We start from the raw sequence: 26,321 nt of genomic DNA on the forward strand, positions 1-26,321 counted from the left end.
ACCGTGGTATACCGTGAAACCGGTTACCGCTGCAACCCTAGTCACACCTTTAATGAGATACATACAATGCATATTGTCTGCAACGCAGGTGAGTGGTGTTTGATCAGTGGTTCTTCCTCTGTGTCATGACGCCCATCACCATGACAGTGATGTGCCCACCGACATGTATCATGTATGAAGAGGCCTATATATAAACACCTCTGCTTGGACCATAGAAGAGACCTACATATAAACACCTCTGTATGGACCATAGAAGAGGCATATAAACACCTCTGAGTGCACCAAAGAAGAGGTTTATATATAAACACCTCTGAATGGACCATAGAAGAGATTTACATATGAACACCTCTGAATTCCATTTGGATTCTTCATCTTCCACCAGAAAACGAGACAAACAGAACAATCTAGAGCAGATATTAACATATTTATTACACAGTAAAGAGTACAACAATACCAGAATCATACTGCAAAGATTCACAGACTGACAGACCATTGATTATAGCCCCAAAAAATACAAAAGAAGAAAACACAAAAGAAACAGAATAAACAAGAAACCACAGTTTTGACATAGTAGACTCAAAAGCTCAAGAATATACTGACAAAGTGTGAAGAAAGCACACACCCCCAGTGACAGTCTACCATTAACCTGTGGTTCATGTTTCAATTAAGTATTGCACAACAACTTTCATTTGAGTTTATTTTTTCCACATTAAAAATTTATTCACGCCCGTCTGCCCCTCTGCCCTTCCATAAGCCAAATGTTTATTTGCTTTACAAAAAAAAAGAAAACAAAATAAAACTGATAAAACTAAAGCATGTACATCTCCCTCTTACATATCGGTGAAACAGGCATGCGCAAAAATCACCACCCATCTTTCTCCGCGCGGCGTGTTTAGTATGACCCTTTAGTATAAGCCTTGACGATACTGACTAGCGGCCTAGCGTTTCTTACGACGAAGGAAAGAAATAGCGGGAAAGGGGGAGAGAAGGTGGGGTTGGAGGGGGGAGGGAAATATCACATATCTCACTCGACCACTTCTTGAATTACACTGTATATCAAATGGAGTCAAAACTCTGAAATCATTTATTTTTTCCACTTTAATTTCTTACCTACAAACCAAACTCAGTGTGATCTGTATGCGTGACGCGTAAAGTAACATAAAAAAGTTTTTTTTTTTTCTTTTCCAGCATATTTATTCTATTCATTAGGTTTTCTCTTTTATGAGGTCTGCATTGTTACCAAGTAGTGATATGGTTTTGCAGCTGTATGAGCTTTTAACTTTGGGTTTTAGTCCTGTTCTCGTGTGCCCATTTGGTTTGACTAGACCAGCGTCTGCTCAGTGACTGGTGCTCGTTACATGCTGTCAGAGGTAGAGTGAGACTTTTTGCCACAGAGGAAAAAAGGTTGTAGCAAAACAGACATATTGGAGAGGGAGGGAGGAGAGAGAGCTTTCTACATGTTCCTTAACGCTTCCATATCACTAAGCATTTGTTTTCCCCCGGGTTGCCCTGACTACACTGACCACAGTAACTGTGTACGTTTTCTCAAACACAAGGCTGCTTTAGGCAGCTCAGCTACCACACAGCTTCTGCTATGTGAAGGGGTGTCACACACCGTTCAACGTTTTTATATTTTTTTCAGTTTTTATCTTTTTCTGGATCATTCCACCTCAGCGAGTCTAGAAAAAGACGAGAGAGCGAGACAGAGGAAGCAGGAAACAGGAGAGCGGAGGGAGGAAGAGGAAGTGTAGAGGCCGCTCCAAGCCCGCCCTCCTCCTCGACGTTTAGCACCATGGTGTCGGGGAGAACGCCCCCAGCCATGTAGGGGGAGTGCTCATTCAGTCCCCTCCTCTTCCTAAGCCACCAACGAGGTTTTAGCTTGTTTCGTTTGTTTTTGTTTAGGTTTAGGCATATTGTTTCAAAATTAATCAATGGTCTATTTCTATATTACATGGCTTAACTGTATATGCACTGATACACTTTAATGTTTGGATATGTTATTTATGAACGTGTGCTGCTTTTGTCCAATACCCCAATGCCACGTCACCCTTTTGGCGTGATATTCCAGTTAGAGCTGATAAAGCAAAAATCCTTCAACGTGCACTAACAATTGTACAATAATACACTGCAAACTTTGTTGAAGGAAACATAATTTAGTGGGGGCAACAGATCTGAGCCACCGCTTGCGTTATTGCTCATTACCCTGGAGCAGTGTCACACACGCGAGGAAGCCTTCTCGTCCCCCAGCTCCGGCCGCAGCCACCGGGGCTGTTCGGGCCCGGCGGGGGGGTTCACTGCGGGTGCGGGGCTGCTCGTAGCGCCGGGCGGGAGACCGGGGACGGTTTTGGACATGGAAAGGTTTACTGAAGGTGGTTTCCCCTGATGAACACATGGATAAAACGAAGAGTAAGACATGGTGCGTTTGAGTGAGTCTCTCTTTTTCATGTTTAAATATTGGATAAAATCAGGTTTTGGTCCTTCGTGTCTGTCTTTGGCTGTCTTCCATGTTAATTCTTTTGTAATACTGTGTAACCTGGTGCTCTGCATTGTTAAAGCTGTCTGTTTACACCTCTGCATTTGGAAAGTTAGTTTCTTAGTGTGTTTTTGTACATTTTTTTTTTTCATTTTTGTATAAAACAAAAAAAAAAAAAAACAACATATACTACAACGTTCAGTAATGTGCATGCACTGTTCTTAACTATTCAAAGCAAAGTTATGACTGCTATTGTGTTCAGGACAAAGGAACATTATTAACAAAAGCAGGCTGTGATACTATTTTCCTTTTTTTTTTTTTACAGGAAATAAAAATCACAGATACGTAAAGAAGCACTACAGCGAAAGCCTGTGACATAAGGCTTTCTACTGAGAAACCCCAACCGAAGCATGCTGAGAGCAACTCTGTGACAGTGCAAATACATTTATGTAACGTCCCATGTACAAAACATTTATGTTAGCATTCCGTGTAACATGCTAGTTCTCAGAAGAGATGGGATCATAGTGAAGCAGCAGCTCTGAGAGATAGCTTTTGTCTTCTTTTCAAGAACAATGGGAGAAGCGTGTTTTTTTTGTGTTTTTTTATGAACTATAAGGGATCTACCACAAACACTCACAAGTAGGAACGCAGCTCGAGTTAGGATGTTATTTTGCACCAGCTAGGGGGATGAGCCTTACGGTATGACTGTGGTTTTTAAGTATTATGCATTATCACAATTGTCCAACACGTACAATAAATAACCATCGTAGACAGTACAGGACACAAATGGTCAACACAATGAAAGCATCAGAGGGGGAAAGAAAAGAAAAGTAACTGAAACAAGGACTGGTGGTCCAGCTATAGCTGGGCATGGTGAGGAGGCTCCTGTACTGGCTCCAGCGATGGAGGAACCCACCTCTCAGATACTGGTCATGTTTCAGCCCTTTGCGCCGCTGTCATGGTGGTGAGGTTCTTACAGTCCCGCTCACCCAATGACCCCACTTCCTGTTCGGGGCTGACAGTGAGTGCTTGGGACTCATCCTTCGTTGTGGCACTGTGTGAAGTTCCCACAATGCCACGAGCTACTCAGCCCGGCACGGCTTGACATTCCTTTGAAACAGACCTTTTATTTCTCAGACCAGCGGTCAGAAGTTTAGAAGTTTCAGAAGTTTCTGAAAATGAGCGATGGACATCCTTCATAATCTGCTGCACGTACGCTCACTGTGCGGTGGGCCTGTGGAGTTCAGTAACCCAGAGAAGCCTCCATCTTCTACTCCAGCATGCCCCGCCACCACTGCCAGCATTGTTTTTGTCTTGCTTCCTTGGAACAATGTCTTTGTTAATCACATATTTGCGTCTTTGTTTGCAACAGCTATGAATTAATCCCTTGGTTTGTGGTTTGGTAAAGTGTCTTTCAATGAGGTCAACTAGTTTTAGATCCCAGCTACTGCAGAAGAAAAGGAGTACTGAAAATGAAACGAAACAAACCGAGAACAAACAAACCCAAAAAAGTCAACGGGGAGGTCAAATGTGCTCATCCAGAGGTCTCAGCTGTCCACGCAGTTTCGTTTTCTTCTTATTTACACGAACAGAAAAGAGCAATGACGACAACAGATAACAATAACAGCAATAATCAATAGTAGCTATAGTAACAATAAAGAATTTAAAACACTGAGAATTTAAAACAAAGAATATCTTTGCGTTTTCTATCATGGCAAGTCAATATGACCTGATATGGACCTCCGGTGGGTAATCGTTCTGGAGCCAGTCTTTTCTCTTTTGCTAGCACGATAGCTTTACCACCTTTAAGCAAGCAAGGTAGGCGAGAGTCCCAGGTGGGCTGGTAGGGTTTTTTTAACGAGTTCACCTCCAGCTCTAGCGTGCCGTCGGCTCTATGGTGGATGGGGTGCCGGGCGTGGCCGAGCGGGGCGTGGCGGCGGTGGGCGTGTCCGCGGGGCTACCCGCTCCGCTGCTGGGCGTGGCCGAGGAGCTGACCGTGGCCGGGGTGTCGGCCTGCTGCTGGGCCTGCAGGGTCTGGCCGCATACGTGGTGGTGCTTCTCCCAGTCCTTGTGCTGGCAGAAGGAGCCGCAGTACCGCGCCGTGTTGCAGCCGCTGCACGTCTCGCTCGCCTTGCGGCCGCAGTTCCAGCAGCTCTGCACGGGAAGGGAGACGTTAGGGTCCCCGCGCACTCAAACGAGAGCCGGCCGCGTTCCGGCGCCATTAGGCATGCCACGGGAAACAAGGAGACAGTAGGTGACCATTCAGAACGCCACTTAAACACCACCGGCTTCCCGTTTCGGAGAATTGTGGAGAATTCTGCTTTATTTGTACCGAAGTGTGGTTGCTTTTGTAGGTTTGGGTGTAATAAGAGGGTGTGGGGGAAAAAGGACGTGGCAGGACGTGAAGTCCAAAGTGCTCCCAGATCCCACCTCTTCCTGCGCTTCATTGTGTACGTCTATAGGCCAAATAAGAGCAATTACGAAAAAGTTTGTGCGGGGCACAAAGAGGAAGCAGCGGTTCTTACGCACGACTGACGCGATCCTCCTGGGAGAGGTCGGCACCAACACTGTACTCAGCTCAGATGTGGCCGCTGTCTCCCCTACACAACGATTGCACGGGCGCAACCCCCCAGCACGCTGACAAATGGCTCGTCTATCCCAGAATCCTCCCCAACCGAATCTGTACCAGCCGAAGCGTCCAACGTGTCTTGTACACACAAGGAAAGGGCAGGCCCTCCCTCGGGCGATGAACACTCTACTGCCCCCTCTAAACGACTCCTGCCTGCGCGGGGGATGGTCTGGCACCTGCGTTTATCCTGCTCGGTGTCTTTCATCTGTTTGATCTTGTTTTTTTTTGTATATAAAAAAGGCTTTCTAATAAAAATACCTATTTCAGAATAATTCGTTGAATATTTTGCTAAGGACCATAATAATAACAGGGTACACTTTGGACCTTGATGATGTCTATAGGAATATTCACAGTTATACCAGCTGTGAAAACGTGTCCTGAATTTTAGTACCTAATCAAACACTGATGGGAACAGCATAAACACTTTAAAGTATCATTAAAGCAGAATTCTGATCAGTTCCGCTGAATCACCTCCAGCAACAAGTTCATTATTAACTGTGACCACAATTCAGACTGCTTTTTGAGAGAGTGCACGAAGAAGACAACTAATCACAGTATCTAACAGACATGCATTTACGAACAAGTTGTCAAGGTGCAGATCGATAAGCTCTCCCCATACAGCTGCTCATATGCGGGCCACATCTCTTGCACCATTACAAGAGGGGGGTATTTTGCGCCGAGCTGGGACACCTGCTCCCCCGGCGCTGATGGAGTGACGGTCCGGGCCGGCGGCGTCTGGGAGAGCGAGTGTGTTTACCTCGCTGGAGTCCTCCTGCTGGTTGATGACCGAGAGCGCGTCCTCCGCCGCCTGCCTCTTGGCCTCCGCCACCGTGCGCTCCATCTTGGCTCGCTCCGTGCTGATCATGTCGTGGGCCTTGCGCTCGGCCTCGGCCACGGCCTTCTGCAGCTCGGACATGGCCTGCCTCTTCACCTCGTTGACGGCCTCTTCTGAAGGAGAGGTCAGGAGCGCCATTACGAACATGAGAAAAACAGTGCAAAGGAAACAGGAGATTATCAACGCCAACCAAAAACCTGTCTACCAAATACATCAATTCATAAAAGCATTTTCATATCCTTAATTTGGAAATTATATGTAAATTACGTAAATTATGTATGTGTGTGTGTGTGTATATATATATATATATCATATATATATATATATATATATATATATATATATATATATATATATATATATATATATATATATATATATATATCCTATATATTATTAGAGATGGATCATGCATCATGGAATATTCTACAAGTACCAGGTCTGGTTTTAGAAGAGAGTCGATCAGCTCTTTGTTTAAGACCAGCTCTACTTAGACAATGAATATTCATGTCCTTTCCATGCAGTGTCCTAACAGTTTTCATATTGTGTGCTGCACAAGCCTTTGGGAGCACAATTGAAATGCATAATTTAAATATAAATTGTCTGATTTGCATATACAATTAAACCAGCTTCAGCCTTGAACACAACAGAAAACAGCAAACACCCATCCTCTGGTCCTCTGGTCTGATAGATCTGTGTCACAGATATTTAGTCTCAGTTTAACAATACAAAATGTAGTGTACAGTGTCCATCTGTGGAAAAAAAATCTTTCTATGTTTTGTGCATGAGATTTAACTTCATTTGATATATTTTCTGTGGAACTATAGAACTATTGTGAGGTTCTGATGCTCATTTTTAAAGAAAAAAATTGCTTAAACAAAAATGGTTTTGAACTAATCACAAAGTGAAACAAACCAATAGCTCAGTTAAACAATAGTTTTCAAAATTGAAATTATTGAGCTTGTGCATTAAAAATGTTTATTTATTTATCATCCTGAATATGTAAAAGGCAAGGCAAAGTTTATTTATATAGCACCTTTCATATACAACGGTCATTCAAAGTAAAAGAATAAAGGATATATATATATAAAATGTGCTAAGCCTTACTGTTTGTAAAGTATATCTCACATCCCAAGAGCACAGAAAGAAAATGAACATAGACACTGTTCAGCTAAAGTGTCTAGATGCATTTGAGTGTCATTTATGGACAAAATTGCCATGAATTAAACCGTTATGTAGATGCCTCCTGTGTTAGAGAAATAGACAGTTATGGTCACATAGACCTTCCCCCTCAATCATAAATGTGATTGCAGTGTGACTGCAGTGTGGGATTGCATAATGGAGACCAATTTTCATCTGGATTGGACTGAATTGTTAAACCACGGTGGTTTGGTGCGTCGAGTCCTCTGTCTGATGGGCTGAGGTCATGGAAAATGAACAATGTTTCCTGATATATTTCACTCTGATTATATTCCACCGTTCGGATGGAATTTCTGTCTGCAGTGGTGCTGTGGTGTTGTGATGGCAGCGTCTCGAGCTAAATGGATGTGAGAATCATTTCTCGTTTTTTAATTGAGAAAGATTAGTAGGATTGCTCTTATGAGGCCTCCAATTAGACCACACAGCAACTGCTTTAGACAGCAACTGCTTTAGCTGATGCCATTAAGTGAGCAGAGGCCAGCGTAAACAACCTCCTATTACAGTATCCATCATCCGTCATAGTTCACCCAGATCACCCGCCGTTTAACAAAGTCTTTTAATCATGCTATCTATGCTTCACCGGACACTCCGCTCAAATGGGTTTGAGAGAAGAACGTGCCCTCATCTCCAGGACTCCTAATAGCAGGAGTTAAGTGCACTCCTGCTGACTACATGCACGCTTTATGATCTAACAGCACGGAGATCCCCTCCGAGCTCCTCCCGCGGCCCGCCCACCCTGAGCTCGGCCCCCGGGCTGGGAGCGCGCTCACACCTGGGAGCAGATCGCCACACACACTCACACATTTCAGCAAGGACTGGGTGTGACTGAGTGATTAACTGGCAGAAAAGGGCTCTTTATTATCAACAGCCCATGAAACAGGCCCCAGATCATTTCTCTTCAAATATCCTTCGGTCCATATGTGCGAGTGTGTGTCTGTGTGTGTATGTGCGCCTGTACGTGCGTGTGTGTGTGTGTTACTGGCTAACCTGCTTTCTTCCAGATCTCCTCAGGAACATATCCGGATACCGGCCTGTGGAGCAGCTCCCGGTGGATCTCTGATGCACAGAAAGGGGAACAGATTCATTATAAGCTCCACCTCCACAGTCCACATGAAACATGCCCGCTCTTTCCCACCACCCGCTTGTTTTGATAGCAGCGGGCCGTCTTCTTCCTACCCGAGTCGTCTGAGACCTCTGAGGTGAGGGGCGGGTGGCACGGCTAGCGTGTGTAGCGCGCGTGTGTAGCGCGTGTGTACCTGCGGACGTGCTGTCCTGGCTGGCGGGGCTCTGCTGACGGGACTGGCTGCTCCCGCTGGTGCTGCTGCTGGAGCTGGAGCTCTTCTTCAGGTCCTCGGCGTCGCTGTAGCGGCGGATCCAGTAGTTCAGCTCCTCGCGGTCGGCCTCCTGACAGCGCCGGAGCACGGTGAGGGACCGCCGGGTCTTCTCCACCATGTCCATGATGCAGTTGAGCAGCTGTGGAGCACACACACGCTGAGTACACACACACGGGCGAGTACGCACACACACTCTGAGTACGCACGCACACACGCACGTGTTGCTCCCTCCCACAGCATGAACGCACACAAGTGGTTTGGAGAAAATGATACGTAAGAGGCTACGGGGGCCATATCAATCATTTATGCTAATGCTAACACACATATTCACTCACATACACAGACATGAACAGCAATTCAACTTTCCATTTGCACTTTTAACAGATGTGTTACGTTTCTCTCGTCTGCCCACACCCTCTCACATTCACACACACACACACACACACCTGCACGCACACACGCAATCACACACGCGCACGTGTACGCACGCACACACACACACACACACACACACACACACACACACACACACACACACACACACACACGCATACACAAAGGTGCTTTGAATAGTAATAAAAAATGTTATTACTTTTCTTACATGGTCAAGGTGCTTCCACTCCTCTGCCCATTCTCTGTCTGTAAGCCTGTGATCAATGACCTCCTCCTGACGAGCCCCTCCATGCATCCCTGAGAGAGGGGGAATAAAAGGAGAGAGAGAGAGAGAGAGAGAGAGAGAGAGAGAGAGAGAGAGAGAGAGAGAGAGAGAGAGAGAGAGAGAGAGAGAGAGAGAGAGAGAGAGAGAGAGAGAGAGATTAGAGGAAGAAAGGAGCAGGCTCGTTACTATTTGTGCCGTGGTTCCCCATTTCTCCTGCTGGCTCCGTCTGTTTCAGGGCTATCACTCAGGTCCTTCATGACACCCACCATCTCTCACACACTCACACACACTCTTCATCGCTCACCCCCCCTGCCCCCACTCACACACACACACACACACACACACACACACACACACACACACACACACACACGTTCATTCCTCACTATCCTCTGCAGCGCTGCCCGTGGGCACACTCTCGTTCTTGGTGGAATTAGGCCTGCCAGGCTCAGATATATCTCATTCATACATCACGTCGGAGCAGCACCATCGCGTAGGTTTGTATTTTTAGCACCCCTATTTGGGTGTCATTTGTCAAGATGGGGATATATATCCACATTTACTATTATATTACCCTTCCAATCAGCATAAAGAAGGAGCCGGTGCCTAATTTAACCTCCACGGGCCGCGCCGCTCCATCAGCCGGCGAGATCTGAGCCACGTACCGATGGGCCGGGGCCGTTCGCGGACCTCGCGGTGGTTGGGGTGGCGGTAGGAGTCCCTGTAGTGGTGGGCGATGGCCATGTCATCCAGCCGGTAGTGTTGCGGTGGGGGCGGGGGAGGGGGCGGGGGCGTCGGGTGGGGCAGGCCGTTGGGCTGGTAGGGCAGGCCGTTGGACGGGCTGAAGCGCTGACCCGGGCTGATGGTGCACGCCCGCTTGCTCGGGTGCTCGGCGTGCGGGGGCTCCCTCTCGAAGCCGTTCTCTTTGGTCCTGCGAGAGGAGGAAGAGGAGGAGGAGGAGGTTTAGACAGGGAGACGGAGATGAAGAGGGCCCGGCTTTGAGCAAAAACACTTGTGAGAAAACGCCGGTGAAAGAGATGTGGGCTGCCTGACTGCACGGGCCTTTGTCTGTGTCGTGTGAGTGAGTGTGTGTGTGTGAGTGTGTGTGTGTGCGCTGTATTCTGGTTCGGGTTGTGCCGAGAGCCTATTTGAAACAGCTTCAGCTGTAATAGAGCTTTCTGTGATTTCCTGCACCGGGCACAATGATGCCCGACGAACAGACTGCGGCCGCTATAAACGAGGGGTTTTGATGGCGTGCGACCTTCAAGTACGCTCTCTTGTCTGAGTCAAAGCACGGCAGACACCTCCCACCCCCCCGCCCCGACCCCACCCGCCACGTGCAAGCGTGTGAGCGCGAGCTGATACAAAGATCATCGCGCCAGTCGCCCCTGTCACTGCAGAGAGGCAGCGCTCCCTCTGTTAGCACTCCAACACGCTCAACTTCCTAATGAGTCGCTTTTATGGACTCCTAATGCTCATCCATATGGTCTCCAGAAAGCCCCTCCCCCCACCACACACTCCCCCACACCTACGAGAGGCGCCTGCTTCTCTGCTCCGCCTCCTACAGCCACTTTCGTACCAGACTCTAACTCTCTCATTCAAGACGCAAGATACTACCTTGTGCAGAATTGAAAACAGTGCCTCAAACCCTATTCAGATAAACACCTTGAAGAATATCTTTGTGTGCCAAGTTTTTTTCTACATAAAGCATTCTTTCTGCCACCATATTATTGTTTTTTTTGTAAACACAACACCTGGACTATGCAGAAATTCTCTTAAAAGCAAGAAAATCACTTAATAATTTGCACATACATGGAAGACTTGTACTTACTCTACACCTCACACACTTACGTTGCATCACCAGGGACTCACTGAATCTCATTTAAATTCAAGCTTCTTTTTTTTCTCTTCACTTTTCACATATACGGAGGCCGTGCGGCACAATGGAATATTTTATTCAAATAGGTGTTCTCACACATTTCTCTTCTAAATGAAGAGACAAGCTGCATTCTGGGAAGCTCCCTCACCTCCGCGGACCCTTTGATATTAATCAGCCCGAAGTAGCCTGACATTGTGCTGTACGGTTAAGAACGCCGTCCCATTCAGATTCCGATATTGCGTTTCTCCCCTCCTCCGGGCCACTGGCGAGGCGCGGGTTGCCGAGCTAAGCAGTTAGAGAAGCGCTTAGCCAGCTGGATGCGGGCGTGCGCCTCATCTGTACGTGTTATGGGCTGAACCCCCCCAGGCCCACCCCTCCCCCCCACCACCGCACCCGTAAACCCACAGGGATAGCGGGCAAAGAATCCCCACAGGAGAGGATGGAACGCAGGCCGGCTCTGGCCGTGAGGACTTAAGGTGGTGTACATCGATCCCAGAAACGACACATTCATTTGGTTTGGGTAGCTGGTGTGAATATGGAGGATGCAGGCGTTGTTCTTCATGGCCATGTTCCTTCTCCTTCTCCAGCAGGACCTTGTCTGGGTTTAGAGGGCTAATGCTTCCTGTCCTGCACTGCTCACTGGGCCTCCAGCAGCACACTGAGTAATGTCACTACAGACTCAACTGAACTCAAACACCCACATACAGTCACACACACACACACACACACACACACACACACACACACACACACACACACACACACACACACACACACACACACACACACACACACACACACACACATATTCTCACACACACACACACACACACGCACACACACGCACACACACGCACACACACGCACCTACGCACACACACACACGCTCAGTATTTCTATATTCTCCAGATGTGTCTATCGCAGGCTCTCCTCTTTCGGAGAGCCAGGTTCTGCCTCATTAAAGAGAGCTGCAGAGAAACCCAATGGCGCATGAAACTGCAGTATGCAAAGAGTTGCTCACAGTACATCCCAGCAAAGACTAGCCCAGCTCATCCACACCGAGCTCCTGCTGCGCCTGCCGGTACCGTCTCGCTGGGAACCTTGAGTCCCAGAGGGGCTGTAGTCTCCTGGTCACTCAGCCATTGCACAAAACTGGCAAATCTTTGGAGACAGGAAGCCACCATCAACCTCTTTATTACAGCTCTCTCTCTCTGCACTGCCACGCTGGGTGTGGGAGTGAAGGTGTGGGCGTGTTGGGCGGTACACCCACCTGTCCGGCGTCCTCCTCTTGCCGTTCTCGTTGACGTCCAGGAGCAGCTCGGAGGAGTCCACGGGGGACGTGATGCTGGTGTCCAGCAGGAGCTGCTCGTGCTGGGCCAGGTACTGCGCCGGGTTCTGCTTGGCCAGCCGGGCGCAGTGCAGCAGCTCCCGCTGCAGTAGCGGCAGGTTGGCCTGCAGGGGGAGATAGCGGTCAGCTCTGGCGCCGCGCTAAGTCAGAGGAAAGGTTGTGTGGCGTGGCGTGCGCTTGGACACGTTCCAGTGTTTCTCCGAGCATTGTTTACCCATTAGAGTGATTGTGGGGAAGCTCTCCAAGGGTAAAAAAAAAATAATAATACAATACAGTGCACAGCCTCGGGCCTATACTTTGGTGCTTTCTGCCTAGGTTAGGCTCAGCTGTGTGACCCAAACCATGCATTAGTGCTTTCAGCTTTCCCCCTGACTGGCACAGGGGCATATAAAATCACAGTCAACATGGAAAGTGCCATCTTCAAAGCAGGTGGGAGAAGAACGGCCAGCATTATCTCTCCCTCTCTCTCCCTGATTTCCTCGTTGTCTCTCTCGGCCACTGATTGCTAGGGGGGCCCGGCTTCCTCCAGAAGCACTCGGGCGGCTTTGCCACTTCAAAGCCGTGCAGAGGGGCATTCTTTACAGCAGATGAAAGGTTTTCATAGCACCCCAGCCAGAAACAGTGTGGGCATTACGCCAGTCAAATCACCATGAGCTGACAGCACATGATCAACTCTATTCTTCCACTCTCGCTGACTCTCTTTTCTTGCTTTCCTTGAGATCTCTCTCTCTATCTCTCTTTTTTTCTTCCTCTCTCCACACGCAATTACTGCTGTGCCATTTCAGAGATACACGGCCTTCACCTCAGAGGTGTGGACGGGACGACTCTTTGAAATGTGAGCGTGAAATGTGCTCTTAATTCCAAAGAACACTTTTTGGCTTACAGACTCTGAAAATATTTTATCTAGCTTCTATTAAAAATGTAAACACTTCAGTTGGCAACAGGGACGCGGGCTATGAAAGGTTCTCCGGTCACTGGCTGAGGTAATGCAGTGTTAACAACTTTCCATGGTAATTACCAGAGGACAGAGAGATTGCTTTGACTGCAATGACCTCAGTGTTTATTACTCGGAGGTCATCACAATTAGTACTAGGCCATCTCCAGTGTCAGTGGATGTAGCAAGCTATGTATTCCACATTGTCACAAAACACCAAGCCATCGGACTGGAAGTTTAGGACTTCAGGTTGCTCACCGAAACACCGCACATGGGCATCCTTCACTGTAATTGAAGACATATGTGTAAGCTTTGCTTAAAGACAGAGCAAACACGCTACTTCATAAATGCTGCCTAGCGCCTGTCTGTCCAACTCTGTCCTGATGTGGGCCATTAGCGCACAGCTAGATGGAAACTCCTGAATCAAAGGCAGGCCGCAAAGCGAGCCGTGTATGTTGGTAATCGTCCCTTCCTCGGGGCGCTAGCCCGCGGTGGCGTTCTCGCGGCTGCTAATGCGCTGGCAGGCCGCTTGGGACGGATGCCTGTTCTCTGGACCCCCTCCCCCACTCACTCATCAGGAAGAAGAAGAAGAAGAAGAAGAAGAAAACAAAACAATCTGCTTCATATTCTAGCTCAGCCCAATATCTAAGTAACATAAGAAACAGCCATTTCGAGAAATCATCCAGGAACACCGTTCACACGAAGGCAGTGAGCTGGTATTGACTCCAGATTACATCATTAACACAGTGCGTATTGCCCTTCCAGTAAGCACTTCACGGCAAACCCAGCGCTGAAGCGAGGGTCGTTAGATGACATTAGCCTAATGAAAAAACGCCTCTAATGCACATTGTTGCAGCTGCGCTTCTGTGCACTTATAAAAGCCCCCTGTTCCCACAGCCATATGGTATTTGTCATTAAAGCCTCCTTTGAGGGAAAGCACTAAAATTAGACGAGAGAGAGAGGCGAGAAAGGCTGAGAGACGAGAAAAAAGAGTGAGAGAGAGAGAGAAAATGCGCAAGAGAGACAGAGGGAGAACACAAGTTGCATGTTGGATAGCAGATAGCGCCTCTCCTGACTGTGTGATACAGTAAACATATGGCGTGGGGTGGGGAGACGGTGGAGGGTGGGGGTTGTATCCCAACACGTCTCTCCGCATCCATCAGCGACCAGCGTGGCCCCTCAAGAAACCACCGCCACCGCGTACGTCCGGCGGTCCGATAATCCCCAGATAGAGAGAGCGGATGGCGCTCTCTCTGAACCGCGAGGGCGCGGTGCCGTGCCGGTCTCCTGCAGCACGGGCCTGGACTGCGTCCACTTTAGCGCGGCTAAAAGCGAGAGCACGTGGCTTACAGCATGAAAAAGTGTGTGTACGCGTTTGAGCTTGGAGGGAAAGGGAGGAGCAGCGAGGGTGTAAAGGTTATACCGGAGGGAGGAGCACTGTGCTGTTTAACAGCTGTCACGTCTAAGCAGATGAGGACGAATGAGCCCGGCTTAAGAGAGGGAAATATCGCAGGACCCACACGCCAGCGTCTCCTTATACTATCACGGTCCAGCTCCAGGAACACACCAGGATGCATTCTCCGGCCCAAATATAAACCACACACTTATTAAATGTGCTAACCCTGTTTTTTTTTTTTTTTAAGTGACATCAGTAAAGTGCTTTAAAATCAAGCCCCGTTGCAATTCTAACTCCTTTTTGAAAGCACGATCCATTTATTTCTTTGAGCATTTCAATTTAAGTGGCCCAACATAAACAGACACCAGGCGCTCTGGGCTGTAATGAGATAAGTAGCCCGGTGACAAATGGAATGAGAGCATGGTACAGGCTGGTGTTCTTCTAGAGGCCAGCAGCGGCTCACGTTGCTTCGCTAATGGTTTCAAACGTTCAAACGTCCCACATCCCCCCCCCCCCCCCCCCCCCACCAAACATCCACCATGTGAGAAAATCGATGACTCAACAGGGGAGTCCATCATGCAGAACGAACAAAAAGACATGTTGTGCTGGAAGACCCGCTGCACTGATGCACTTGTGTCTCACGTGAGTTCACGTTCCTTATTTCCCCATAAAATATTACCGAAAAAAAGAGAGAGAAACAAAAACGAGTTCCCAGCGAAGAGGAAACTCGAGATTTTTCAGCTCATGCGGAAACCATGTATCCATTCAAGCTTTCCCCGCCTCTCCCCAGACTCGGAGAGAGAGGGAGAGAACCCGAAAAAGCGGGCTGAGAGAAATATGCACATCTGTGTGTCAGCTGTGGAGCTGTGTGAACGCTTCCCAGATCGCTGGCTTTTGCAATACCTTCAGAAACGGTATGACAAAAGGTCGGAGCGGGAAGTTTGTCGCTTCCTGCAGTTTGGAGTGGAATTCCTCTATGGTCAAAGTGGAGTTCTGCAAAATACAAGGGAAAGACAAAGAGAATAGAACACACATGAATACACATGGAAAGCATTATGTGGTAATATTCATCATATGGCGCAAATCTGTGTCCTGCCGTAGATGTAGTGATTTGGGCTTTGACTTGGGTGCTGGGAAGGCAGAGGTTGGCACATACAGAACCTTTTGCCTTAGTTGCTCCCTTAAACGTGCAAACACTGACTGCGCACATGCACACGTGGCAATCGCCATGTCAGCGGTAAACCTTATGCAGTACGTTAACTGTCATTATTGCTTCCTGCGTGTAAGATACGAGATAAGGCGGCACTACGCTATCACTACACGCGCGTCACTACACGCGCGCTTGCGGCTTGATCCGTTTAATAATAATAAGGATATAGGTTCCCGCTGGTCTCTGATCTCGGCCCCGGCGTCGTATATCAGCCCCTCCAGCCGCCCTGCGCCTGCCGTGAACGCCCAGCGCGGTGGGTGGTGGGGAGGGAAGACAGAACCGACTAATTTCGTTCCCCCACTCTCACCGCTCTATCTCATTCTAACAGACTGGCAGGATGGTGACACTATTTTCAATTTTCAATATGTTATTTCCAAGACGAAGTGAGAGAAAAGGCGGAAGAAGAGGGAAGAGAGTGAGAGAGAGGGAGCGTGCCGGAGAAAAACACACAGCTTTTTCCTCATTTCCCAGACCTGAATTTTGTTACATTAGGCTTACATCTGTTCGCCCAGATTGCAGCGGCCTGTTTTGACAGCCAGAAAGCCTCCTGAGCTTTTCCTCCGGCTTCGCCGGCGCTAATTAAGTGTGTCACTCTTTTCAATAAGGCAGAGAGGAGAGCATATTAACGGGAGTTATGGAAGCCAAGGGGACACAAGAAAGCCTCAGCGTGTAGACACTGTGAAAAATAAACAAACAAGCGCCAAAAATTAAAAAAGGGGGGAGCCTTCCTTCAGAGAGGCTCATTAAAGTGGCCTTGGTACAGGCAGTAGTGTTTCACCACAACCACTTATTTCATAACCAGATACGATGCACAGGAACATTTTCGCAGCTATAGCTGGACTTTAGGGCTGGGTGTGGCGTGACACTGTGGCCCAGCTGTGAACGTCTGCGACCACTGTGGCGCATGAGGGATTGTGTTTTTCGTCCAACAGACTTCGATGTGTACGAGAAATAACACGGATTCGTTTCCGTTGACTGTGTTGTTCTCTGTTGTGTTCTGTAATGCTTTTACGTAGACTTTATGCGGTTAACGAGGATCATGACGAATCGAGCGTCACGTGCGTGAACTCACCACGAGGCCAAGCACCAACGTGCGGACCCGCTCGCCGATCTCGGGCGAGATGTCGTTGCCGAACTGCTGCAGCGTGGTGAGGAAGCGCTTCAGCTTGCTGAGCTGCCGGGCCCCGCAGGCCGGCGGCAGCTGCTGATTGGCCAGCGAGGAGGAGGAGGAGGAGGAGGGGCCGTTACTGAAGCCGTTGGGCGGAGACGGGGCGCCGTTCAGGGCCGTGGGAGAGTGGCTGGTGCCGTTCGTGACTAGGAGGAAAAAGCCAAAAGCCAGAGAGGCGGTTAACACGATCAGGAGGGTGATTGATGCTGACTTCTAAGATTCTAAAAATGTTTAAGATGAATTCACATTTAGGAAACCAGTCCCTCGTGCCTTGTTTGTGAGCCGGCCCTGTTAGCCACACTTAGGATACCACGCCACTCATATGTGCTCGAGCTCACGCCGCTAACGGCATTTGCTTCCCATCACGCGACGCCATGTGCTCCCCCGCTGCACGTCAGACAGCGGAGACCTCGCGGGGGGAGCGTACGTGTGGTGGAGCGTGGCCCCCGCTGCCGTGATGCGAACCATACGCCAGCACGGATCCAGCGTGGCGTCAACGTCGCTCTAATGAGATTAGGCTGTGCGATAGGCTGGCCTGTCTGGCCTCTCTCCAATGGCACAGAAACGAGATCCTTCAGCTGCATCTGGTAACAATTACATGGTGGTGCTGGTGGTGGTACGTGTGTGTGTATGTGTGTGTGTGTGGGGGGGGGGAATCAAAGAGCTTGCTTTGTTAAGCCTTCAGCATGTGTAATTAGAGTCTGCCTTTAAAAGGCTCCTCGTTGCCGTGGAGCCGGTTTGCCGCCTGCATTTTTTCATAAGCGCTAATTGCGGAGTCTGAGTGATCTGTTTTTTAGGGACCTGACGTGGAGGGAGTGAGGGGCATGTTCACCATGATGACCGTACAACGCCACTCCATTACCCAGCCTGGGCAGGGAAGGAGCCGCAGAACCGAGCTGATACCGAGTCATCCTGGCAGTCGCCCGGGTTCCCATGCGCAATGCTCATGCTCTCTCTCTCTCTCAATCTCACACATACAGACACACACACACACACACACACACACACACACACACACACACACACACACACACACACACACACACACACACCAGTCAGAGACAGGTAGGCTGCTACTGCCCTGCCCTCCACTACACAGGAACACTGTGTCCACTTCTGCTTCTAATAGGTGTGCTGTGTATGTTATGTGCATGTTGTGTGTGTGTGTGTGTGTGTGTGTGTGTGTGTGTGTGTGTGTGTGTGTGTGTGGTACTCACGTGTGGTTGGAGTGAAGGAGCTGGTTCTGGGAGCTCCCTGTGTGCTGGGGGGAGGAGGCATGGTAGGTGGAGTTAACCTGGACTGTGTTTTCACATCGGCAGGAGAGTCGGGCATGGCGGAGGGCTTCTCAGTGCGATCTGGAAACACACACACACACACACACACACACACACACACACACACACACACACACACACACACACACACACACACACACACACACACAGAGACAGGGTTCAAGATACAGCACCCACATCTTCAGCCTCAGAGATGACAAGGTTGAAGCGATGAGCCAAGAACGAGGAAGAAATCCACATAAAGAGAGAAAGAGAGAGAAAGAGAGAGAAAGAGGAGGCAAAAAGTGGAGCAGTTCTGGTGAGACCTCCACAATCTCCTAGCAGCTGCCTTTCTCACACACCTGACCTCCTCTGACACACACACACACACACACACACACACACACACACACACACACACACACACACACACACACACACACACAGGAGCACCACAGTGAGAGCCCGCGCGCGTGAACCTGCTTCAGGAGGAACAGCCTGGTGCCACGTGTGTACAGAGCCTAAAACCCCTCACGTGCTTCATTACTGGCGGGGTCTAATCCAAACAGAGGCCAGCTGTGCCACATGTGTTGAGTCACTGTGCTTGTGACCTGCAGACAATGGCAGCTATCAGCAGCATTGAACTGTATCCAAAAAGCAAATACTGTTATCGAACGGCCGCGCTGAACGTGGCACGGGAGGGCAAAAGAGGAGGTGGGGTTGGTAGGGTGATAGCAAACATGGAGGCCAGGGCCAGGGAGGGAGCACTCTGTGCTGCTATCTGAGGCAGGGGGACACACGAGACAGCTGGACAGCTGGTGGTCAGGGGACACCTTCCAGACACCAGCATGCTTGACCACAGCCGAGGCCGACGGAGACGGAGAGAGAGAGAGAGAGAGAGAGAGAGAGAGAGAGAGAGAGAGAGAGAGAGAGAGAGAGAGAGAGCTTCGGCCTGCTAGATAAGCTCACACTTCAACACCACAGCCCCATGCCGCTCCACTCAAAGCCCGGTGGAGCCAGATGGTTCTGAGAATGCGTAGATGTCACACCCGGACATTTTTTTGCTAAGGGAGTCCATCAATGGGACTGATTAGAAGTGCTGTGCCTTAGTGAAGGTTATTGCACAACTGCAGTGTGTGTTCAAACTGAAGCCTTTGTTCCAGAGGTAGGATGCTGATGCTAATGAGGAAAAGGAGGAAACAGATGCTTTTAAGAACCCTCACATCTGGACCGAAGACCTCCAGACAAGTTCAAATAGCACATGACATCATACACACTGGAAAAACGTAAAAGGATACATTGCTGTTGCGCATTAGAAATATACAAATTCTTTAACAAAACATGCGCTCAACACTTTATTTGTGTCACCTCAGCAAAATGAATAGTGTCTTTAAGCCCTTGCACACAGCACGGAAGTAAACTACAAGCAAAACACATTTTGCTCAGATCATCCTGAGGGCTTGGGAGGGGATGCGGTGGGGTGGGAGGGGTCTTAGCTTTGGCTTTCTCTTTCCCAGAGTGAGGCTGCTCCACCAGCACACCCCTGCCAGATTGGAGGAGATCAATTCAGTGGGAATTTCAGCCCCATGTGGCCACCATTTCCCAGGAACCTTGTGTGTGTGTGTGTGTGTGTGTGTGTGTGTGTGTGTGTGTGTGTGTGTGTGTGTGTGTGTGTGTGTGTCTACCCTAAGCATGGTTAATCTGGCCCATACCTGGTCCTCACACAACCCCAGCCTTCTCTCTGCTGATAACAGACTCAAACAGATGGCCAGTCTGAGCAGTGAGAACACACTTCCTCTCCTTCCTCAATCACTCACTCATTCTTTCTCCAGACAATAAAGAGATAGTGTCACTGATATCCAGACAGGATGGTAAAAAATCAACTTTAAAATAAAACCGTAAGTCTTACACTTAACTGCTTCACTTCAGTATTGACAGAGCAATCTTTAATGCATCGTCAAGAACGGTTAAAGAAAGCTGATTAGCTTGGACAACATCATGAAGATTTATGGGACCACAAGAGAGTCCTCTAATCTGAACTCTGAGCTTACACATCCCTACCCCATGCTAAACCATGCATCCAATGATCTAATTTGGGCTACGTTAAGGTTAGAACACAGAGCTTCTGATCTTAATTTGAGTATGGAGCATGTTCCATGAAGGTTGAAAGCATGCAGCACTGAACCCCGATTTAACATTTAAATCCCAGCATGCTGCCAGTCATTTAGACTGAAATGTTAAAACATGACTAGATGACATTGATGAGTCACTCGAGATGCTGTAAGGATTTCAAATGGATAAAAGGAATATATCTGTAACCATAAACACTGGACACATGCAGCTGCCTTTGTGATTAATTTAAAAAGAAAGTCTCGTAAAACGATTCTTCAGTATGAAGATGACATTATGCCTGCTAAAGACATATTATGGTGATTGTCTACACTTGATGGACTAGCCAGTGACCTCATGCACCTCTGAAAGCTGCTTCTACATATGTAATCAGGGATTAACTCTTGGGTCAGAAAGATCGGACTGGAGCTAAAGAGAACACATTCACCATTACCCAAGTTAAAATTCATCCCTGCTCTCCACCTGACAGGGATGTATGATGAAGTGTTGTGTCAGGCTTTAATCCACACACATCTGATATGACATCCAAAACAAACACACAAACACACACACACGCGCCCCGGACACTGTATGAGGCTCTACAGAAACACAGACCTGGAGGAGAAATAAGAAAATATAGTGTGGTTTTATAGAGTAGAAACAGGAGCATGTATATGTACCAGGGCAAAAACGCCATCTTCCCATGATTCACCAGGGTAATTCGTTTAGCACGTTCATGTTTACCGCTTTGACTCGGGCAGGCTGGACGTAAGGGAGCTGTTATGATGGCACACGCTCTTTCTGTTTCAATAAAGTCCTTCCAATTCCCTTCTCTTCCTTGGCAGATGCATCAAAACGCATCAGTGCAAAATCCACAGGAAGTTGAAGAATTTGGTGGCAACTGATCTCTGATCAGCGGCCCGAGGCCGCGCGAACTGCAGGCAGACCACAATGCGGTGAAGACATGACTCATCCTTAGCAGCGTCTCACTGGAACCGCCGTGCCTGGCACGGGAGAGGAGCGTAAACGCGCCGTCGCACCTACGCTTGGTCACGCGATCCGAAGGGCCTAGCGAATAACATCATTAATGGCTCCCGCAGGCGTGCCGAGGTGTCCTGTGCGCGAGAAACGCTGCACGCGCAAGGCAGCGAGAGATTTGACACCGGCTGAGAAACGAACCAGCGTGCACATCCTCCCTCGCACGTTTCGCGGGGCCGACCGGTGTACCGCGCGTTTGCCGCTCGCTCCTTTACGAACGGGAGATTGCCTCACGAACCGCGTAAATGAACACTGAGCGGCCTGAGATGGGTAGTGATGTGCTGAGAGGTTTCATGCAGGCCCAGAAAGGGCCTTTTCCTTCTCTTACTCGTTAGTGCGGTACTGGAGTTCCGCAGACGACCATTAAATGCCTTTTCACGCACATCGTTTTCCAAGAGCTGCGAATGCCGGTCAGTTCTCTGCTAAAGGAACACAGGCTCCAGGGGGTCGGTCTCTCCTTTCACTAGAAAGGTGAAAAATGGACAGAAGCTCACACTGCCCTTGTGAATCTCATCAAGACACTTGTATCGCTGCTCAGCCAGTGTACCGCAGAGTAAATATGCTGTAATATACTCCATACTGCCTATCTGCCTTAAGGGCAGTCACAAATATTCATTTCAAATTAACATTCACACTTCACGAGGGCCCCCCGAAAATGAAAGTTGTAGCGCTGAAAACATCCAACAGCACACACATTATACAGTCTCATCCAGCAGCAGCACCTTAGATCTGCAGGAACGTTTCAGTCCATCTGCTGCCTCCGCTATCTGTCCCTGGCAGTCGTGCACGGGTGGCAGCCGGGGAGCAGCTGTGGAGGCTGCCACTGACTGATCTCCCTAACAGGATTTCAGCTGCCGGACGGGCTCTCTGCTATCTCCCCGCTGCAATATGGAAGCAGCAAATTATTGCAAATCTCCACTTCAAAAATCATAAAATCACCCAAGTAAAGGAGCAGCTCGAGCAATTTCTCCCGCTGCGAGTTGTGAGTCATTAGAGGAGACACTGGGGCATTAGAGGAGACACCGGGGCATTAGAGGAGACACCGGGGCAGAACGCGCACAGCCATCACACAGCAGGATTCTGGCACCCGCGCTTACATCAGCCTCTGTCGGGCCGATCTAAGCGCGGGGCTTTAGGCAGACGTCTTCTCCAGCTCCAGCCCAAGTCCTGCCTGATCTTCCACACTCATACCGCAAGCTTCGCCAGAGTTGCATATCTGTTACATCACTCACTGCGCTCATCGAATTCCAGGATCCACTGCGTGGATACAGAAACAGAGGGAAAACGAGGTCATAAATAAAATGCTGCCATTAGTTCACGCGAGGCATATTAAAATGCCCAAATCCTGCGTGAACGCAAATTTGAAATGGATTTAATATATCCGAGGAGGCCATTCCTCTAAATCGCGTTGTCACTTTTTTTGTTGAGAGAGGCTAGAACTAGATTTATCCTCCTACACAGCAGCTCCAGCAAGATTCATTCACCTCCCCTAAGTTAGTGGACCAGGAGCTTCATAAAATCTAATATGCTCCGACAATAGTGACTTCTATTAGGCTTTGCCAGTAAGCACCTCACTCTTATCAACTCTCCTCAAAATGAACGGGGATTTCACACTTTCTCTAATAACCTGCCCGTGCTAAATCAGCACAGTTCGGCGAGCGCGCAGGTCACTGAGAGTGCTTCCTCAAAGGAGGAGGTGCGAACGCAGGCCCCCTCGCCCGAGCCAAAAGGCATGACGCGCGAGAAACGGCGGGTAGCCGGTCACCAGCCGCAGCCGTGCCGGAGAGATGGCAGCGGATCAGCGAGGGCCCCGCGGGCGACGGGGACGTCCTGCCGCCCGTCACGGAGAGGGCAGGTGGCGCGGGGAGGACGAGACGGAGGGCAACGCTCGCAGGAAACGCATCACGGAACAAGCCGAGCGAACAAAAAGGGGACGGAGCGTGGCCGGGGCCGTGCGCGAGCGAGCTCGGAGGACCGCGGGGCCCAGGCGGGGGAGAGACGGAGACGCGGAAGATGGAACGATGGGGGAGGAGGGGGAGGTGGGCGAGGAACACGGAGTCGTCGGATAATTGGAATTCAGGCACTGTTTCGAGTAGCTGAAGCTCCGGGTGAAGTCAGGGGGAACTGGAGGCTTGCATTGGTATGCAAGCATGCTCTCCCCCTCCAGAATACATTATGAACCTGCAGCACGGGCTGTGCACCATGCAATCATCTCTGCCAGATGGAACACTGCACTGAGCGTGGCCCATCAAACCCCTTCTGCTTGTCAGAGAAGATGTATGAACGCCCCCGCCGTCATGAAGATCGCTCCCCACACTTATTCCCCTCACTCTCCCTCACCGCAAGTTCTGTTCCCTTGGACCTCTATCTTACTCTGCTCACCCTCCACCCTGCTCCTTCTCTCATCCACCCTCTCCCCCCACCTCTATTCCTCCCTCCGCTTTCTCTCCCAGCCCCTTCCACACACCGTCCCCCAGGTGCTCATGTGTCCCAATCCCCGCTCGGCCGACGCCAGGTGGCGTGCCGTCGCTCCATTCCGGCCCATCGAACGATGCCGGGGCCGAGGGGACCTTCGTCAGCCCGCCCTCACTCAAGAGTTACGGCCCCGCCCACCAGCGTCTCCTGGGCAACCCGGCCACTTTCATATTTAAAGAGCCCACGATCCTAACCTGCCGGGTTTCGGCTCGTCACCATCAAACGTGCTGCAATAGTGTTCGTAACGAGCCTACGTTTGAAGCACGCAAACCGCATGCGACTCTACCCATGGGGACTGCTGAGGAAAAATAAGTTAAGTCTGGAATGCACGCAGCAAATGTTACAATTAAGCTCTTCAGGGGGGTCACCCTTGTGACAATGTATTTACAAATTAATGGCAGCTGCCATTTGAGCATTACGGGCAGGACGCGTCACAGTAACGAACAACAGTAGGAAGCGCTCCGAGTTTCACTCTGCTCCTCTTGCTTACTGTCACAGCACATCCATGTGTTCTTCCCATCGAGCAGCCCAGCGGTACGCCACTGTTGGTTTGTGTCAACATAAGTCTATTTTTACAAGGCTCTGGCACTATGAGATCACACTGGGTGGGAGCGAAATCAGCACAGTGTATTTCCAAGACTGTGCGCGATGTCATGGCCGTCTGGGCTGACGCCTACGGTGGTGTGGCGGCGGTGGGCACCGCGGAGGGCGACCCGGGAGCAGGGGTGCGGGGCAAGGGCAGTGGCGGGCCAGAACACACCCGCCCCAGAACCATCTGCTGAGACGCTTCAAAATAAAGACCCGCTTCTGAAAATAAAAAGAAACTGCCTAATAAAACAGATGCCGCGTTTAAGAGCGGAAGTCTCTCGCTTTTTTTACTTCTTCTTCTTCTTCTTCGTCTTCGTCTTCGAAATGGATTTATAGTAACGTCTGTTTTAACCATCTGTTGAAATAAGACCCGATTGGCTTAAAGCATAGAGGAAGAAAACAAGCGTTGAGGAACAATAAAAGTGATTCACAGTCTCCGTTACGCATCTGTTGAAATCTCCGAGATTTGTGCTGTATCTTGTTGCCAGGCAAAAAAAGGAAAAAAATTTTTTTGAGAGCTCTGGAAGTGTAAGAGCTCATGGGGGAGCTTGGATAAATGAAAATAAAGACTGCATGTACTGTAATCTCCCTCCAGTACGTCTCATCTACGAACAGACACATCATTGAAACGGGAACAAGATTTTGCAATTATACTACAAACAGCACTGCAAATGCCAACATGTTTTGAACAAACAGGAAATAATTATTTACTAACTTCTTATCTGAAGAGGCAGAATTAGAGTATTTGTCAATAAAAGAGCTTTTATACCGAGATTAGTGCTTTCAAACGCTAATCTGAAACTCATCCAACTCTCAAGTCAATGACTCACTCAGCTTCCTGGCACCAGCAGATGCCAGCTAAAGAGAGAGAGAGAGAGAGGGAGAGAGAGGAGAGAGAGAGAGAGAGAGAGAGAGAGAGAGAGAGAGCATTCAGTGTGGTTTTTTGACCCCACGAACATTCATTAACAGAACGAAGTCAATCATTTCTAGCAGATGTGAATACACTAGAAGTGTAAGTTGCTGTCATTAACCACACTAGTTCAGAAGATTCACAACAGACTGAATCAAAATGCGAAATGTTTTGGATCTGCTGTAAGGACTGAGGGCTCCTCTGTCCTCCAGCCCTGATCTGAGGACCTTCTCACGGTGACACCAAAACTACAGAAGAAACAGCTGTGAGAAAGAAGCAATACGCCGATTCAGTAGACAGATATTATGGGGCACGTGTTCATGGAGACAAACCGTCAGATTTCACACCACTCTGCAGTCCAAGGGAAGCGTTACGCTGCTATTACACACACACACACACACACACACACACACACACATACACACACACACACACACACACACACACACACACACACACACACACACACACACACACACACACACACACACACATACACACACACACACACACACACACACACACACACACACACACACACACACACACACACACACACACATACACACACACACACACACACACACACACACACACACACACACACACACACACACACACACACACACACACACACACACACACACACACACACACACACACATACACACACACACACACACACACACACACACACACACACACACACACACACACACACACACATACACACACACACACACACACACACATACACACACACACACACACACACACACACACACACACACACACACACACACACATACACACACACACACACACACACACACACACACACATACACACACACACACACACAT

The 26,321-nt window shown here is 49.1% G+C and overlaps 1 protein-coding gene across 4 annotated transcripts in view; it reads right to left on the bottom strand.

Moving 5' to 3' along the window:
• Positions 1 to 405: 405 nt before the first annotated feature.
• Positions 406 to 26,321, bottom strand: part of runx1t1 (RUNX1 partner transcriptional co-repressor 1) — a 46,222-nt gene continuing 20,306 nt past the window's right edge. For 2 of the 4 annotated variants that reach the window (XM_077008562.1, XM_077008559.1), the window contains exons 2-11: positions 18,282 to 18,419; positions 16,969 to 17,210; positions 15,590 to 15,679; positions 12,279 to 12,460; positions 9,795 to 10,060; positions 9,064 to 9,161; positions 8,394 to 8,610; positions 8,125 to 8,193; positions 5,860 to 6,050; positions 406 to 4,627 (exon numbers count right to left, since the gene is read on the bottom strand). In XM_077008562.1, coding sequence (XP_076864677.1) covers positions 4,349 to 4,627; positions 5,860 to 6,050; positions 8,125 to 8,193; positions 8,394 to 8,610; positions 9,064 to 9,161; positions 9,795 to 10,060; positions 12,279 to 12,460; positions 15,590 to 15,679; positions 16,969 to 17,210; positions 18,282 to 18,396 — 1,749 coding nt within the window. In that variant the 5' untranslated portion in view covers positions 18,397 to 18,419 and the 3' untranslated portion in view covers positions 406 to 4,348. The remainder of the gene's footprint in view (positions 4,628 to 5,859; positions 6,051 to 8,124; positions 8,194 to 8,393; positions 8,611 to 9,063; positions 9,162 to 9,794; positions 10,061 to 12,278; positions 12,461 to 15,589; positions 15,680 to 16,968; positions 17,211 to 18,281; positions 18,420 to 26,321) is intronic. The other 2 variants (XM_077008560.1, XM_077008561.1) reach the window with 2 other exon arrangements.

The sequence above is a fragment of the Brachyhypopomus gauderio genome, chromosome 6 (assembly GCF_052324685.1).
Source record: "Brachyhypopomus gauderio isolate BG-103 chromosome 6, BGAUD_0.2, whole genome shotgun sequence".
Classification (NCBI taxonomy): Eukaryota; Metazoa; Chordata; class Actinopteri; order Gymnotiformes; family Hypopomidae; genus Brachyhypopomus; species Brachyhypopomus gauderio.